The sequence below is a fragment of the Naegleria fowleri genome, assembly GCF_008403515.1.
Source record: "Naegleria fowleri strain ATCC 30894 chromosome Unknown tig7, whole genome shotgun sequence".
Taxonomy (NCBI): Eukaryota; Heterolobosea; class Eutetramitea; order Acrasida; family Naegleriidae; genus Naegleria; species Naegleria fowleri.
The window spans coordinates 257,126-274,776 of NW_025407939.1; the positions used below are offsets into that span (position 1 = coordinate 257,126).

At 36.2% G+C, this 17,651-nt stretch overlaps 10 protein-coding genes across 10 annotated transcripts; 8 read left to right on the forward strand and 2 right to left on the reverse strand.

Moving 5' to 3' along the window:
* Positions 1–102: 102 nt before the first annotated feature.
* FDP41_010823 (uncharacterized protein) lies at positions 103–1,381 on the forward strand (the record flags this gene model as incomplete). Its single annotated transcript, XM_044701163.1, has 2 exons — positions 103–265; positions 369–1,381. 2 exons carry the CDS (start codon positions 103–105, stop codon positions 1,379–1,381), a joined length of 1,176 nt encoding a protein of 391 aa, XP_044567557.1.
* Positions 1,382–1,466: 85 nt separating this feature from the next.
* Positions 1,467–2,612, forward strand: FDP41_010824 (uncharacterized protein; the record flags this gene model as incomplete). The annotated part of the gene is made up of 1 exon (XM_044701164.1): positions 1,467–2,612. The coding sequence occupies one exon, from the start codon at positions 1,467–1,469 to the stop codon at positions 2,610–2,612; it is 1,146 nt and encodes a 381-aa protein (XP_044567558.1).
* Positions 2,613–2,687: 75 nt separating this feature from the next.
* On the reverse strand, positions 2,688–5,200 carry FDP41_010825 (uncharacterized protein; the record flags this gene model as incomplete). Its single annotated transcript, XM_044701165.1, has 7 exons — positions 2,688–3,213; positions 3,368–3,514; positions 3,580–4,090; positions 4,142–4,340; positions 4,393–4,597; positions 4,657–4,829; positions 4,958–5,200. The coding sequence occupies 7 exons, from the start codon at positions 5,198–5,200 to the stop codon at positions 2,688–2,690; spliced, it is 2,004 nt and encodes a 667-aa protein (XP_044567559.1).
* Positions 5,201–5,275: 75 nt separating this feature from the next.
* Positions 5,276–6,064, forward strand: FDP41_010826 (uncharacterized protein; the record flags this gene model as incomplete). The annotated part of the gene is made up of 1 exon (XM_044701166.1): positions 5,276–6,064. The coding sequence occupies one exon, from the start codon at positions 5,276–5,278 to the stop codon at positions 6,062–6,064; it is 789 nt and encodes a 262-aa protein (XP_044567560.1).
* A 135-nt stretch (positions 6,065–6,199) lies between these two features.
* On the forward strand, positions 6,200–7,608 carry FDP41_010827 (uncharacterized protein; the record flags this gene model as incomplete). Its single annotated transcript, XM_044701167.1, has 2 exons — positions 6,200–6,483; positions 6,594–7,608. The coding sequence occupies 2 exons, from the start codon at positions 6,200–6,202 to the stop codon at positions 7,606–7,608; spliced, it is 1,299 nt and encodes a 432-aa protein (XP_044567561.1).
* A 51-nt stretch (positions 7,609–7,659) lies between these two features.
* On the forward strand, positions 7,660–8,493 carry FDP41_010828 (uncharacterized protein; the record flags this gene model as incomplete). The annotated part of the gene is made up of 1 exon (XM_044701168.1): positions 7,660–8,493. The coding sequence occupies one exon, from the start codon at positions 7,660–7,662 to the stop codon at positions 8,491–8,493; it is 834 nt and encodes a 277-aa protein (XP_044567562.1).
* Positions 8,494–8,591: 98 nt separating this feature from the next.
* Positions 8,592–9,746, forward strand: FDP41_010829 (uncharacterized protein; the record flags this gene model as incomplete). Its single annotated transcript, XM_044701169.1, has 1 exon — positions 8,592–9,746. The coding sequence occupies one exon, from the start codon at positions 8,592–8,594 to the stop codon at positions 9,744–9,746; it is 1,155 nt and encodes a 384-aa protein (XP_044567563.1).
* Positions 9,747–10,013: 267 nt separating this feature from the next.
* Positions 10,014–10,541, reverse strand: FDP41_010830 (uncharacterized protein; the record flags this gene model as incomplete). Its single annotated transcript, XM_044701171.1, has 1 exon — positions 10,014–10,541. The coding sequence occupies one exon, from the start codon at positions 10,539–10,541 to the stop codon at positions 10,014–10,016; it is 528 nt and encodes a 175-aa protein (XP_044567564.1).
* Positions 10,542–11,375: 834 nt separating this feature from the next.
* Positions 11,376–12,481, forward strand: FDP41_010831 (uncharacterized protein; the record flags this gene model as incomplete). Its single annotated transcript, XM_044701172.1, has 2 exons — positions 11,376–11,438; positions 12,152–12,481. The coding sequence occupies 2 exons, from the start codon at positions 11,376–11,378 to the stop codon at positions 12,479–12,481; spliced, it is 393 nt and encodes a 130-aa protein (XP_044567565.1).
* An 814-nt stretch (positions 12,482–13,295) lies between these two features.
* FDP41_010832 (uncharacterized protein) lies at positions 13,296–17,436 on the forward strand (the record flags this gene model as incomplete). Its single annotated transcript, XM_044701173.1, has 3 exons — positions 13,296–13,565; positions 13,623–16,684; positions 16,743–17,436. The coding sequence occupies 3 exons, from the start codon at positions 13,296–13,298 to the stop codon at positions 17,434–17,436; spliced, it is 4,026 nt and encodes a 1,341-aa protein (XP_044567566.1).
* Between the last annotated feature and the right edge of the window lie 215 nt (positions 17,437–17,651).

Below are 17,651 nucleotides of genomic sequence, written 5' to 3' on the forward strand. Positions count from 1 at the left end.
CAACGTTGTTGTGATTGGTGTTGCTGTTGAATTGGTTTGAGTTTCCAATACATGTCCAACACGTGCCAATTCCTCGTTATTTTTAGGTTTAGATATTAAAAAATGTCTTCCTCATCGGTCACTCAATCCGTTGAGGCTGTGCTTTCGAGAATCAACTATCCCTATGCCCCTCGTGTTCGGAATGATGTCTACAACTTACTTTCTAACATTCCATTAATTGTAAATGTTGCAAAATTAAATGGTAAAGACACCATGCAATTAACAGGTAGGGTTTTCCGTGTGATTATTATGAGGATTAACAATATTCATCATGATATATCTTTCCGGTGATATTAATATTTAAAATATTAATTTTACTCTCTCGATAGGAACAATCCCAATGTATTATAAGGGATCCAAATATAATATTCCAATGACATTCTGGATTGTTGAAATGTATCCCTACCATCCTCCTTTGTGTTTTGTTTCTCCAACGCCCAACATGGTGATCAAACAAAAACATAAACATGTAAGCGAAACCGGACAATGTTATCTTCCATATCTTTCGGAATGGAATCCAGCATCATCTGATTTATACGAGTTGGTCAATCAGTTGAGTGCAATTTTCGGATCAGATCCTCCTGTCTATCAAAAATCAGGAACAACACATACGACCACACCCTCAGGTTCTGTCTCTAATCCAATGTTAAGTAGTGTCACTAATTATCCTCCTCCATTTCATCCTCCCATTGGAATGTCATCCTCCACGTATGGCTCTACTTCCACAACAAATCCAACAACGTATGGCCCAACAACAACTCCTCCATCATTTGGAACATCATATATAGGTGGAACCACAGTATATGGAGTAAATCCAATGTCCTCATCTATGTATAATTTACCTCCTGTTCCAAGACCTCCAACTGAAAGTGAGCTCAGAGAAAAACTTGTGGCAAAAGTAAGACAGCATTTGCAAAACGTCACTCTCAAAGAATATGGAGCTAAAATAGAAGCAGAATTTAAAACTCAAAATCAGTTGAGTGCAAGGGAAAAACAATTGGAGACATTTGAGCAACGTATGAAAGCAGAGCTTGAACAAATTGAGAAAGATAAAGAAAACTTATTACAAAAGAAAGCTTCGTTAGAGGAATGGATTAACAACAATGAAAACAAGCCAATAGATGTGGACACAATAATTAATCCACAAGACATGCAAAGCAAACAAATTCTTGATCTCACAAGTGAGGACAATGCCATCGATGATGCTATTTATTATTTAGAAAAGAAATTACATGCCAAACAAATTTCTCTCCAAGATTGGCTTGAGCAAATTAGAGAACTGAGTAGACAACAATTTTTCAAGAAAGCTCTCATTAAAAAGATGGCCCAAAGCAATTTTTAATTGAACTCGTTCCTGTCATCTTTTTACAAAATGAAGATTTTTATAAAGAAAGACAACATGGATAACATTTCACAACCCAAAAAAAATGAATCCCACTTGTCGGACTTTAATTTTCCTTTTATTGGCTTTGATGGCATCTTCTCTCGGAGCGATCACATCATCACCATTGGAAAATTGTTCATCAACAATTCAATCAGCGCTCATCTCCCAAGAGGCATGGCTTGCTGTGAACATTTCCTCTTCCTCATCAACCTTTACTGTGAAGTTCCAATTTTCATCCAGTAATAATGTCAAAACCAATATCATGAGTATGGAAGGTAACGCTGCAAGTGCATCTCCTATTGCTTACACAATCCAACTCAATAGTGCCTACTCCGTGAATGAAGCAGAACGCCTCATCACATTGGGTAACATCAATGTCATTAATCCATGTGGATGGGCACCTGGCAATTTTACACCATATAGCATCGACTCAGCAAACAAATATTGTGATTATTGGATGAATTTACTTGGACGTGGAGCTGTGTATCGAGTTGATTTTGTGAATGGCTCAAACTGTTCAGAAATTGTGTTGACGAACACAAAGAATTCACAATTTGTGTTGGATGTTGTTCCATCTCCTTCTATTGATACTCAAGTTTGTACTGGTTTTGCAACCAGAAATTCATCGGTTTGGTGGAAGGGTTCCATTCAAAATTACAATTATTATGTTAACTTTAATACTGACATGATGCGTTCACCAATCATTTTGGGAAGTTATGTTTTGGGAAGTTATAAATTGGTCTTGGAAAACAATGCTCCTAAAGGGTGTAATGGCACACTCACTAGAGCTTATTCCAGTGGACAATTCCAAATTCTTTCCAATTACTCCACCATTTTAACAAGAAAACAATATTGTTATGACTATTCTCCAAATCCAGGAAAATGCACAAGCTTGTGTCAAGATGACATGCTTAACGTGATTTATGGTTTGTTGAAGACAAATGATGATTGCACTTCATGGAATGTGAATACTTTGAGTTCAGCCAATTTTAAGGAAAGCAATCCTCCACCCCTTCCATCTCACTTCCCAACTTCATCCTCTGTTCCAAGAGATAACACTCAAATTTTGATTGTGGTTGGCTCTATTGTTGGTGGTTTAATTGTACTTGGATTATTGACACTTGTTGTTGCATCTCTTGTTCACTATATTAAGAGAATGCAACAAAAAAATAAGTATACAGGTGTTTAGCTGCTTCAAAATCATGTATTGGCGATCATGTACACGTGTTTGTGTATGAAAACCAATTCATTATTCATCAATAAATTAACATCTCTCAAATATCTTGAACAAGTCAGGCAAGTTTGCTATTTCAATCACAGAACCATCGTTCACCATTTCATTTGGTGGATTGAAAGTCAACTTAATGGAAGGGAAAATGACATGTTCTGTGATCCATTGTAGTCTCTCTTTTGTGTAAATACAAGATGTTGCACCGGTTGATGACTCATTACTCATTTGGCTGTCGGAGTTTTCCTGCAGTTCTTCGAGTTCATAACTTTCGCACAAGCCATAAAAATTGCTCAATTGTATCGAAATACCCTTAATACAAGCTTGCTCTTCATTCCAATCAACTTTTGTGGCGAGATTGTAAAAAAAGTCTGGAAGTCTATGAAGTGGAGGAATATAGTTTTCGAGAATGTGTGGCAATGCTTGTAACTTATCATCTACAGTTATTACAATTCCAAAATATGCTTTCAATAGTTCTCTGTGAGTGGATATTTGAGAAACTACTTCAGTCACGGCTAAGCTATCAATTTCTGTTGCCTTAACAAGCTCTCTAATGTCAAGCCTTTGTGGTAAATTAATATACTTAAATTTGCTAAGTTTGTGAATAATTCTCTGATATATCAGGTGTTTGGTTGAAGCGATCATGTCCAATAAGATAAGTTTGTCATTAAATTGAATTAGAGAAAACCTTGGATTAATCCATCCAACAAAAGTACTTTTTTTTCAATAGAGCTTTCAGCTCTGTGTGCGTATCTGCATTGATTTCTGCTTTTAATCGAATGACACTGTCCAATTTGTGTACGTCCTCTTCGTTTGAATCATCATGCTGTGAGTCAGTGTTTTCAGCAGCAGTTTCCTTTCGTCTTAAACAATTTGTAAAAACATTTTCATAAATATTGAAGGCATTCAGTGTGACTCATCTACTTACTTTTTCACAGATGGTTCTGTGTCAGCTGGTGGATTGTCTTCAGCAACAGCTCTTTTATGGGGATTGATATATCGTTCCATTTGTCCTGTTTGATCTGAAGATGATGTTCTGACCTTATTTTTGGGTTGTTCCTTTTGTGTGAAAGAGCTAGAGGAAGCAGGTACTACAACGTAGTCTCCATCCTCATCTTCATTCGACAGCAGTGTTGATGGTTTGGAACGTGAGGAAGATTGAGTGGATGGGCGTGGCGAGGCTATTTTTTGAGCAATATCAAATACTCTTGACTCGTTTGAGCCTAACAACTTCTTTCTAATTGTCTCTTTCACTTCCTCTATTATTGCTTCTTGATCCAAAAAGAGGATCTCCTTTTTAGTAGGATGCAAGTTGACATCTACTTTTCTGGGGTTTAACATGAGGCTTAAAAATACAAAAGGGTGGCCACCTTTTGGTAAGTAAGGCTCAAAAACACTTAGAACAGCCTTCTTGAGGTCTCTGTGAGAGATTAAACGTTCTATTGAATCATTGTCATTTCTGCGTTTGAATAAACTTGCTTTCAACTTACTGTTGACAAAAATAATGAACTCTTTTTCTTTTGAGCTGAAATTGACGTTTGTGAAATATCCCTTTCCTGTCAATTCAAGCTTGTCGTTCTTTATATCCACATCCATTATTTCTTTTTCTATTTTACTGTTGAATAATGTTTTTATATTTTGCTTTACCGTGCTTTTTGTATCAGTATGGAAAATTGGCTTTCCATCCAACTATATATTGAATTGATGAAATAATCAATGACTTAAGAGTATAAAGTCTTACCTTTTTCAACGTAATACTGACTCCTGTATTGAATAGAGCATAATTTCGAGTAATTTCTGTAATCTTTTTCATCTCAGTGCTCTTGTTGATCGCCTCTCTTCTTGTTTTGTTGTCGTAAAATAGATTTTCCACTGTAATACATGTTCCTTTTATACCGGCACTCTTTTTCAAAGCTCCATCCAGACGACCGTTCTTATATGAAGCTCTTGTTAAAATTGCATTCAAGATTGTGATTGAATCTACTGTCTATTGATGTTCACATACCTAATAGCACACTCTTGTTCTTGTGTTTTTGATATTATTGTCACGTGAGCACATTGACTCACACTACTGAGAGCCTCTCCTCTAAAACCGAACGTGGAAATTGTTTTTAAATCGTCATAGGATGAAAGTTTACTTGTCGTGTGCCGCATACACACAATCTCTAAATCTTTTGCCTAATTTTCATCAAAATTTAGGGTTTTCGGAATTGTTGAAATATTTCGGATTGATTCAACAAAAACGAACATTCATGATTATACATATATAACATTCATTGTTATAAACCAAATCCAAATATACATACTCCAATACCACATCCATTATCTTTAATTTTAAAACATTTCAATCCTGCATCATCGGAGACTTCAACGGTTATAGAATCAGCACCAGCATCCAATGAATTTTCTAATAACTCTTTGATTGCATTGGATGGAGCAACAATCACTTCTCCAGCAGCAATTTTCGCAATCACTTCCTCCGAGAGTGGTTTTATTTTACCGTCCGATGATGATACATCATGGCCTACCGATGGTGATGAGGCTAACATTTTTTCCAGTGTTTGCTGGTATCGTATTCGATCGTAGATGCAGAATACGACCACTACGACTGGTGGTCCTATGCAATGATTATTGTTCGATTGCATCAAGAAAGTGTGTTCACTTTAATTACAAGATGTGTGCTGAGCAATTTGAGAGCGAACCACGTAAGGTTTTTCATCCTTTCGGTGACCATAACTAACCTTTCAGAATATGACAGGTCAACGGTCAACTTCCATTTTAATAACACTCTGTTGACAAGATTAAAAAAATTGGCAACCTCTTCTTCTTCTCAACCAACAACCTCTAACAAGAACTTCAAATGGCTCTCTCAACAATACAAGCTCAAAGACACCAAATACGAAACACTATCGACTTCAATCATTTCCATTTTAGGAACATCGAATTATTTGAACTATAACGAGAAACATCACGAGTATGCATTGTGTGAATGGATGAGTAAACTCTTTCATGATGCACTCAAGTATCATCGATTAGACATTTCTAAATTGACACTGGCCAATTTTGAAAAGATTTTCCAGAAATTTGATGAATCCAAGAATTCCTACTTTTCGAATGAATGCAAAGAAATTGTAATGAAATTATTGAACGTCGTCATGCCAATATTTATTGAAAAGAACAAAATCGTACTCAAAGAATTGACGTTTTTTAATATGAACTTATCAGGTACATTCCCTGGAGAGAATTTACAAATCTTTCATGCTTTGGATCGATTCAATTTATTAGATCAAATAGAAGAGTTGGATTTCAGTGCCAATCATTTTGGAAAAGTCGATGAGTCATGGCTAATGAAATTGTCAAGAAATGGCACTTCAAAACTCAAAAGATTCACTTTGAGTGGAAATTCTCTTTAAGACTTGGATGTGACTGCCTCGAATATTGAAAAAATTGTTTTTCCAAACTTGACTTCACTTCATCTTCATAACAATATTTATCTTAAAACATTTCCACAATGGGTGTGTTATCAAAAGAATGTTCAAACACTCAAAATGTATGAATGTCAAGTGGAAGGTCTTATTCCCAAAGAATTATTTATTCACATGAATGAGTTAATCACTTTGGATTTAGCAAGAAATTCTATTGAAGGATTTGAAGAGTGGAATGAAGAAAATTTAACATCACCTTCTTTACAATTTCCCAAGATTAAGGAAATGAATTTACATTGGAACAAAATCGCTACTCTTCCTGCATCCATTTTTAATGCATCTGTATTGAATCATTTACAAGATTTATTCCTCTCTCATAATTTCATTACTGAACTTCCTGATTCATTGTGTGAATTACCACTCTTGAAATGTCTCATTCTTGATAATAATCACATTTCACAAATTCCTCCATTTCAAAACTCAAACATTTGACAGAATTGGATCTCAATCATAATAGAATTTCATTCTTTCCTGAAGGAGTATTAGAATTAGAAACATTGCACACTCTCGATCTCTCAAGCAATTTATTGAGTGAAATTCCTTTGGATCATAACAAGTGGAGCAAACTTAAGAAGTTGAATCAACTCTCTCTCGCTTGCAATCGTATCAAGGAATTACCAAAGAATTGGATCAGTGAAAAATGTCTTTGGAATTTACAGAAATTGAATTGTGGATTTAATCAACTTTCATCCTTTGATATTTTTGAAATGAATGAAATGGTCACAACCACACATTGTGCATTGAGCCAACTCATTCTCTCTGGTAATCGAATTGAAGAATTTCCCAAAAACTTTATTGATGCAGTTAAAACCAAATTACGAGTTCTTTATTTAGGTCATAACAACATTTCTCAAACAATTGATTTCACATCATGTACCTCACTTGTACTTTTGAATCTGTGTTACAATTCCATTCATGAACCATTTGAACATGTGTTACCAAAACTATTCTCAACTCCTTCACTTCAATATTTGGATTTGGAAGGAAATTATTTGGAATGGAATGACGAAGAAGAAGTGAAATTACAAACAACAAATTCCACAACACCAATTCATAATTCCTTGAATGACTCTCTGAATCGTAAAATTTCACAATTTAGATCCCAATTATTCAAAAACAACAATAACCATACGAAAGAAAACAACAACAATCACCACATCACGAACTCATCTTTCAAAGAACTCAAAATTCTTCCTCAATTCAACATTAAGAACACAATTCAACAAAAAGATGCCCTCATTTCACAACAATTGTCCTATTGCAATGGCACCTTCCGTCCAGATATGGAAGATGCTCATCTCATGGCAGAAGGAGAGAAAGTGAAAATTTCAGATCATCTCGAATGCTTACTTTCCATATATGGTATTTTCGATGGACATGCAGGTCACAATGTTTCCGATTGGATGGCACAAAATTTTGTCTCCATTTGTAAGGATACTCTCAAGAATGAATTGTTTGATTTGAATCCATAGTCACAAGTTGTAGGAGATGATGATTTCATGTTGCAACTGTTGAAGAAATGGATGACACAGTCCTTGTTACTTGCCGATGAAACATGTAGAGAGAAGAATTCGCATCTCTTTAAGGATGGCTGCACTGCTGTGATTTTTGCATTTCTGACACTTTCTTATTGTGAAGCCAAACGTTTTGCCATATTTGGAAATGTTGGTGATGCAAGAGCCATTATGGGAACTGTTTTCATTTCCTTCAATGATGATGATGAAACCAATAATGGACACTCCTTGAACACTCTTTCCAAAAAAAATCATCCTCCTATTATTGAATTTGAAGTCCATCGAATGACTCAAGATCACAAACCTACTGTCACCTCCGATCATGATCCTTCAGAAGTCATTCGAATTCGAAATTGTGGAGGATATGTCATTAATTCTCGAACAATGGGTACCTATGGTGTTGCAAGAGCACTTGGTGATTGGGAGAGTCGACCTTTTCTTTCCAATGAACCACATGTGAATGGATGTGTCTTGACATGTCCAATCACCACCACTTGTGCCACCACATGTGAAGGGAATCATGATTCCAATAATTGTGAACAACTGTTGACAACAACAACACTTTCCACACCAAGAACATGGACTCTGGAAAAACAAATGATCATTCTTGGATGTGATGGTGTGTGGGATGTGTTGAGTGATCAGGATGTGTTTGAAATGACAGCTTTCACATGGTTTCATTCCAATCATAGTATGACTATTAACAACAACAACACTTCCTCAATTCCATTGTCATCATCAATAACAACTCATTCCACAAATAAGGTATCTGCAGTGATTCGAGATTTTGCTCATTCTGCTGGAAGTACAGATAATATTTCAGTCATTGTCATTGAGTTGTAAAAGCAAACACAAATTTCACATTGTATTGGTTGATGAAGATCCTTTTGAGATATTAAAATTGAAAATTTGTGAAGAATCTCTTCCCCATTCACAAAAAAATGTCCATTCAAGTCACTTGTCATGAATTATTATTCCCTCCGAATACAGAGTCTGTAACTGTCACTCCACAATCACATCCACTTCCACCTCTTGCAAAAGATCACTTGAGAATTCGTGTCAAATATGGAGCTCTCAATTTTGCCGATGTTTTACAAGTCGGAGGTAAATATCAAGAAAAACGATTGCCTCCTTTCATTCCAGGAAATGAAATTTCAGGAGTGGTGTGTGAAATTAATTCTTCTTCTTCTCAAAACCATCATCATTCTTTAAATGAAAGAAACAACAACTTGTCCTTTCAAATTGGAGATCAAGTCCTCTTGTTAGCTCAAAAAGATGGATGGCAATCTTTTATTGACATTCCCATTCAATATCCTGCCATGATTAAAGTTCCAAAATCAATGGATTTAAAAAAGGCATCTGGATTATTGGTCGCTTTTTCCACTTCACATGTGGCACTCACTCATCCACGACATGGAAATTTACAAAAATTTGAATTACAACAACATTCACAACAGTTGCAACCTTCCTCACAACAATTAAAGAATAAGAGAAAAATTGTTCTGGTATTAGGTGCTAGTGGAGGTGTTGGTCTTGCTGCTTGTCAAGTTGCAAAGGCTCTCGGCGCCATTGTGATTGCTGCTTGTAGCTCCGATGACAAGTGTCAAATATGCAAAGAAAAGGCACATGTTGATCATGTCATTAATTATGAAACTCACAAAAAGGATTGGTTCAAAATAATTCTCAATGATTTTACAAATGGAAAAGGATGTGATATTATTTATGATCCAGTTGGAGGAGATTTGGCCATTCAAAGTTTGAAATGTATTGCGTGGGGAGGTGTTTGGTTGGTGATTGGTTTTGCAACTTCACACATTCCTCAAATTCCCTCAAATATTTTACTCGTGAAGAATTGTAGTGCTTCTGGTGTGTATTGGGGAAGTTATATGAAACATGAACCGAATGTGATTCAACAAAGTATGAAGGAGTTATTTGGAATGATGATGAGAGGTGAAATTGATCCATTTATTAGTCGTGTGTATCCAGTGCAGCAAGTTGTGAAAGCAATGAATGATATGCTTCAAAGAAAGACAACTGGAAGAGTCTTGTTGTCTTTTGAGGAGGTGGAACAGGAGGAACGAGTGTCCAAAATGTAGTGTCATCATTGACGATGATTTTGTATTGTCCAAAAGACTGAGACTAATCTTGCAGTAAAATGTTTTAAGCTCAATAACGATCTTAGATACCACTACTCATGAAAAGGAATGATCGATTCCTCTCTAACCATCATCATATCAACACTTCACAGTGAATTGTTCTTCGGGTTGTTTTAAAACTGTCAAAATTTATTATCTTCTAAATTAGTAAATTAATTTTCATCATTAATTAATCATTTAGATGATGAAATCAAGGAAAATAACCGGTTATTGAACGGCAGGGCATTTTGGTCCTTGACCAATCATGGAAACGACGAGAGCAACGATAAGACCATAAAGTCCAAGAGCCTCACCGAAAATGAGAATCAAAATCAAACCAACGAATACTCTTTGTTGTTTACCATAAGCACGAACACCAGCATCACCAACAACACCAATAGAAAGACCAGCAGCCAAGGAAGACAAACCACAAGCCAAACCAGAAGCCAAGTGGGAATAACCAGAGTATGAGCTGTATCCGCTCTTAACGTTAATGGAACCAGCAATAATGATAGAAACGATCAAACCGTAAATACCCAAGATACCAGCCATAATAACTGGGACGATACCCTTCATTACGAGTCTGTGGTCCATAATACCCAAGTGAGCAACACCAACACCAGCCTTTGCTGAACCGTAGGCAGAACCCAAGTTAGCAAAGATGAGAGCAGAAGCGCAACCCATCATACCGAAGAAAGCAGCAGAAGCAGAGCAGAAAGGATCACCAACAGTGAGGTCGAGGAGTGGAGTGAACATGACGTTGTTTTAATTTGCTGTTGAGTTGAGATATTTTTTTGTTGCAAATTTTTAATTTTTAAAAATTTTAAATTATTATTATTTGTCAAACTCTTTTAGTAAAAGCATAGGAAATTGGATGGCGCCCGGAGATGGTGACCACACTGGCGGCCGGAGAGAGTAAGAGGATAATGTGGAGTATTGGTTTGAAGAGGAAGAATTGTTTTGGAGAATGAAGAAGAGAGGCACTTTGTAACCATCACTTGACGAAGAATTTCTGCGTTATTATTGTCATTGTAATTAACCGTCAAAAAAGAGTCAACCCACTATTGTTCAGGTTCAAGAGAATTGAATTCAGCTTCTTTCATATGTTATCATACAATCCTTTCTCATAGATGAATCCTAGCAAGATGGAGTCTCAGAAATCTGTTGCCAGGTGGGGACAGTAAAGGACAAACACTAATTGATTGTCCGTGGTACTCAAGTGTTCCATTATATTGTTGCGATACAAGTATACTTGTAGATGCAATTCATCGCTTCGTGTAGGAAAAAAAATCCAACTGAGAATTTCATGCGATACCTTAATCATCCAACCATAAACAAAAGCGCCTCAGGGATGAATATTTGTATAAAATTGGAATAGGGCTTCCCTTCTCTCTTCTCTCTTCCACAAACCAACACTCCCACGCAAGAACCATTCAACATGTCAATCATCAAACGAAACCGAACAAAAAAATTCCAGTTCTATCGACAACACTCTTTCGAGTTGCAACAGGCACACCCTCCATCACTTCAGCCACTCATCATTTAACAAACCACTCATCTGAACAACAACAATAACAACTTGATCATAAAATGCAAAACAATACATCAATTATGAAAGCCCGTCTCAATGAAGAGAAGGAGAAGGATCCAGAGGTGAGTTGATAATGACAAGTCATATGTTGATGATGATGATGATGATAACTTTATGAACTGCTAAATGTTACATATCGAAATCAAATGACAATATCTTACGATCATCATCATGAATACACGTATTTCATTTTTGAAATTGTGAATGAACAATGACAAATTCCATGATGATGTTGAAACGTCTTGTTGTGTGTGTGTTTGGTTGTTACGAATAATAACTGTACTATCATCATTTAATGATGATAATGACCTTCATATTCCTATGAATTTCTCATTGTTGTTGGTGTGGTTTATTGTTTGATTCATTCCATGTATGATGATCATCTTGTTGTTGTTGCTGTCTCCCATCATCCACAAATATCACGTGTGTGTGGTGACAAATGGAACTTTTGGATCACTTGTGGTCGGCTGATACACTTCTCTTCAAAACATTATTTGTGGTGAATGACTGCCTGTCAATGTTTGAACACACACTCTGGATCCAACAACATCCTACACTTGCAATCAACCGCATCATTATCAACAACATTACTACGGAATCTTGTGATTCACATTTGATTATTGATTCATCGTGTTCTCGATGATGTCTCTTCCCTCTCACACAATGACTCGCGCCATTTGTTTGTCTGCCTTTAAACACTCTCTACCAAATGTCTTTCTCGACACACCTCGTGTCTTTTACAACAACAACTTCATCATCATTGACAATATTATAGTTTCTGAAAAGAGCCATCTGTGTTTTAGAACTTCCATTCGTTGTGGATGAACAACAAGTGGGTAACTTTTTCAAAAAGTGTGATGGAGGAGTGAAACGACTGGAAATTATTCGATCTGGAGCTCTTGTTTTCTCAGCTGCTTTTGTTGAATTTAACAAACAAAAAGGAAAAAAGAAAGCCATAGAACTCTCGGAGAAAGTCGGACAGGAATATGATGTGATAATATTGAGTGCTGAGGACTTTCTTGAAGATAAAATTCCAACGAGAAGAGAAGTGAGCAAGACACCACAAAACAAGACACAAAATGGTGGACCTTGTAAGAACCAATAAGAGAGAGAGAACGTGAATGAAATAACCATCTAAACAAGAACAATACCCATGAATCTCCTTCTCTCTCTCTCTCTTTATTTGTTCTTTCCTTCTCTTCTTCCTTTCCTCTGTTTGGTGAATTATATATATGAATGGATTCTCTTTCTGTAGTGTACACACAGCCAGTAGTGTGGATCTTTTTAATTTATATTTTGATTTGGAATATTGGTGAATAGTGACAAGCACAACAAATGAATGACCACAAATGGTGGATCAGTATTTACTCTACTACCTTGATTTAGCTCTGTCTTCTAAATACCCAAAAACATCATCCATTCTACAATCACTGACACTTTGATCCAGACCTCCTTTGTTGAAGCCGAGAAAGAGAATCGTTTTATATATTTTTTAACACCACAATGTTTTTGACCTGAGGCAAATCGTTTCCTTCATCACACACTCCATCTTTCACGCTTTTGTACTTGTATATAAACAGTATCATTGTTATAAACATGAATTATTTTCCAGTACAGATCCTTTTTGCAAAGTTGACTTGGGGAAAGAAATTGGCAGGGTGTGACTATTCCCGCCCCTGCTGGAAACCTAACCCGCCAATTTTCAATTTTAAAATTCAAAAAAAAGCCTTTTCTTTCCACACACTCTTCATTGTGTCTGTTCCATCAGCCAAACTCGTGTTTACCATCAGTCCGTTACACCAACTCTTAAATTATTCTGCTACCATATTAATTTTTCATCCGTGTGGATATCTTTTTCTGTGATTGTTTAACGATCATCATCATCTCATCGCTCTAGGTTTACATATTGAAATATTATTATGCCTCCACGAACCAGCAAAAAGAAGGCTTCCTCTTCGAAGGAATCTGCTCCACAAACACCAAAAAGAAAATCCAGAAATGAAGAAGAAACTTCCTTCACTCCTGCTGGTACTCCAAGTCAATCGCTCTCTGAATCATTGTTTAGTTTGTCAGCAAGTCAAGCACAATTGTCTCAATTTTTAGATGAAGGGGAAGAGGTTTCCGATGTCTTGTCAGGAGCATATATTTCTGAAAGTATTGCAAGTACAGATTTTACTGAAAGAATGAAGGTATGTTGATGTCTGACGAAATCGATTGTTTTTTATTGATTATTGATTTTTCATTAGAAAGTTGCTGATATTCTGAAAGGAATGGGTCAATTAGCCACTCCAGAGGATGCCCCTTGGGATGAGCTATTTCTGGCCAATTTAATTGATAAAAAGATTATTTCTAACAAGTCCGAAGCTGTGAAAGTATATGCTGCTCGTGCCATTGTGGATGTTTTAAGAGTGACAGCACCAGACTGCCCTTTTGATGAAGAAGATTTACCAAAAATATTCAGATTTATTATTGATCAAATCGAAGCATTAAGTCAAGGATCAGGATCACTATTCTCACAAAGATTTTACCTGTTGGAAAGGTTATCTACAGTCAAAATTTTCATCATGTTGGCAAACTACGACGAATGTGAAGCTCTTATTATTCCATTATTTGAATCTCTGTTTAGAATTGTCACCGAATGTGAAACAAATCAACCTCAAAAGATTATTTCATATATTTGTGATATTATGATCTCAGTAATTGAGTCTGTGGACACCATCGATGCCAAGTTGATTGAAGTACTGATTCAACCACTATTAGAAAACAGATCCAAGCTACCCTCTGAGGAAGAAGAAGCTGAGGAGAAGAATGAACAAAATGACGAAGAATCCCATTTCTCTGCAAAACATATTGCTAAAAATGTTCTAGATAAGACTCAAGAGCACATTTCTACTCAACTGAACGATTATCTGAATGACATCCTAAAAGAGCTTGAAAATACAAAAGACAAGACCAAATCTTCCTTCAAAAAAAAACGAGCAAGAGTTTTCAGCTTGATTTATGAAATTAACCTTGTCTCATCAAGATTATTGTTGACGGTTATCCCTAACCTTTGTATTCAATTGAAGGACGAAGATGTTCAAGTGAGATCTGCTGTTATTCAATTACTTGGAAACATGTTCAAAGCAAAAGACTCTGAGCTCTTCAGAGAGTATCCCAACATTTTCGAAACAGACTTTTTGTCAAGATTTAACGACAAAGATAGTCGTGTTCGAATTTACATGAGCAAATTTGCGAATGGAATGATTAAGAACCATCCCGTTAGCAGCAAAGTACTCAACGAAAAATTAGCCGAAAGAATGATGGACCCAGACGAAAAAGTGAGAAGAAATGTTGTTGAAACCGTTGTCAATGTAGCCATGGATAGCCCAGCGTTGATATCAGATGAAACTATGCAAAAGCTTCAAGAAAGAACACGTGATAAGAAGTCCGTTTTGAGATTGCATACATTAAGTTTGTGTGCACAGCTGTATAATCATCATGCGACAGAAGTTTTGAAGACGTCTGACTCTTGGGAAAATACCACAAGTGATAGACTCGCATGGATCCCAAATAATGTAATCAAATACTATGCAGAACAACATGAACAAGTAATCCCTCACAGACTATTTATTGAAAAACTTATTGATGAAACTTTGTTAGATCAAGGAGCACTTAGATCCAAGACGTTGTTGGACATATATAGAAAGCTTGATGATATGGCAAAGCAGGTTCTCGAATCAATCATCTCGCAGAAGAAAGTATTCCAAACTTTGGTGACGAATTTGCTTGAACTTGACACCGAGAATAATGATTCACAAATCATTTCAACACTTTCATCATTACTTTCAGATGAATCTCTTGGAAAGAGAATTTGGAAAGAGATATCCTCTCGTAGAAACAAACAGAGTGATGATACCATCAAAGTCTTAAAGTCTTGCCTAAACATTAATTCTTCATTTAAGGACGTAACCAAACTCAAAAAGAAAGGTGACGACAAACTAGTAGGAGACAAGAAGGAAGAGAAGGATTATATGAAATCTGTCATTCAAAGACTTGCAATGACTATATTTACCAAAGAGCAAGCTAATGACATGATAGAATTGGCACAGAAATTCTCTAATTCATCACAACATTCAATGGCTTTATCAACTATGCATCTTTTGAATGTAATTGTTCAATTCTATCCTTCTCTTGGAAAGGATACTATTGTAGCATCTATTGAATTGATGGAAAAGGAAGAAGACTATGAAATCAATCTCATCACTCTCAAGGTACTGTCTTATACTGCTGTCGGTTTGGAAAAGACGAAGTTTTCTTTGGCTAGTGATCTTGAAGAGAAATTAGTTTCATTCTGTACAAAAGGTAAACCAAAGGAGGTCAAAAGAGCAGCAACTGTTATCACAAAGGCCTTTATAGCTCCAGAGAATATATTTTCCAAGATACTCCTTCATGCAAAGGATAACTTGGACTATGGAGAACAATTGTTGACCGCATTGGCTGCAATCAGACAAGTAATTATTCACACCACTGAAATGTTTAGAACACATGAAGAAGAAATTATGGACTTTGTTCTCAATCATGTTGTTCTTTGGGATAGAGAAGAACGAAGCACTGAATGGAGCTCTCTTTCGTTAGATACAGAGACCAAGATCCAAGCACTAAAATTACTTGTCGATTATACCATTGCTTGTGCCAAAGAAGGAGTAACGAGCGAATCTGAATCTGTTAGCTCAAAGCTCGTTGGAATTCTTTTTGATCTCCTCATCTACAAAGGTTCCATCAAGGCAATCTTAGAAAAGGATCTAGAAAAGTCAGACAAAATGGACACCACTGAAGAGGAAGATACTGAAGAAGCTAAGAAGAAAGATTCCAATGAAAAGAAAATAGAAATAGATAGAGCTGCTCTTAGACTCATTGCTGTAAAATCAATCATTACTTTGACGAAATCTTCTGATTTCAAATTGAAGATGGAACGCTTTTTGCAACTTGCATTCACTTCTTTAGATCCAATTTTGGAAGTTAGAAAGGGTTTACTCGAAAAACTCTTCAAGGAGCTTAGAAAAGCCCAACTAGGAAATGCTTTTTCTGCGATACTTTTGCTATTTGTTGGTGACAAGAATTCTGACTTGGCAGTTAGAGCCAAAAAGTATTTCTCCAAGTTAGTTCCTCTCAAGAGAGCTCTGATTGCAAGAACAAAGGGGCTTACACTAACATCTCGCTCTGCATACGATATCTTCCCAGAATATATTCTTCCATATCTCGTATTTTTACTCTCTAGACATCCATTATTTGCATCTGAAGAGCCTCAATTTTTAACTTTCCAAAAGTACGTTTTTGAATATTCTTTTGATGATTCATTCTTGTTTTAACTTTGTTTTTAACAGAATTTTATATGCATATTTTGATGAGGTCACTCACGATATTGATAACCTATCATTTTTCCATCAATTAATTACCAAGTTGAAACAAAGAAAGGATGTCATTAATCCAAAATCAGTCAATCATTTGGTAATTTGTGACATGGCCATTTCAATTGTAAACAGATGTGCTGAAAATTCTGGCATTGCCGCATCCTCTGTTCCTTTTCCTGGAAAGATCTTTGTTCCTTCATTCTTCAAAATATCTGAAGGAGAGGAAGATGGTTCTAACATTGATACGATAAAGACACTTTATTTACCAAGTGGATTCAAATTGAACGAAAAGCTTGCAAGACAAGTGCAACCAACAGAAAAACAATCAAAGCAAAAGAAGACAACGCCTGTTGAGGGAGAAAAGAAGAGAAAGCGCAACACCACCAAATCGTCAACTAGTACAAAGAAAAAGAAGACAGAAAAAGAAGAAGAGCCAAGTAAACGATCTCTTCCAAGTCGATCAGCTAAACAAAATAGAAAGAAGATTGAAGAAAGTGAAGAGGAGAGCGAGCATGAGGAAGAAGAAGAAAGTGAACAAGAAAGTGATAAGGAAGAAAGTAATGAATCTGAAGAAGAGGAAACAACATTTGCTCCCAGAACTGCAAAGAAAAAACAATCCAAAGAACCTGCTCAGAGCGTGACTTCGAAAAAGAAGAAGAAATTCTAAAGTGACACCACTACGTTAATAAATAGTTGGATCCCTATGTACAGATATAATGCATTGATTGGTTTATTTTCAGTGGTAAAGTGACCTGAGGATTGATTGTGACTCTGGAATTCGTACTTGAGGAAGTGGAAGAGTATGCGCTTTGGGTCAGTCATTGGCATGGAAGAATTTGCTGAACGAGGAATAAGCCAAATACGCAATGGCACTATTTTTCC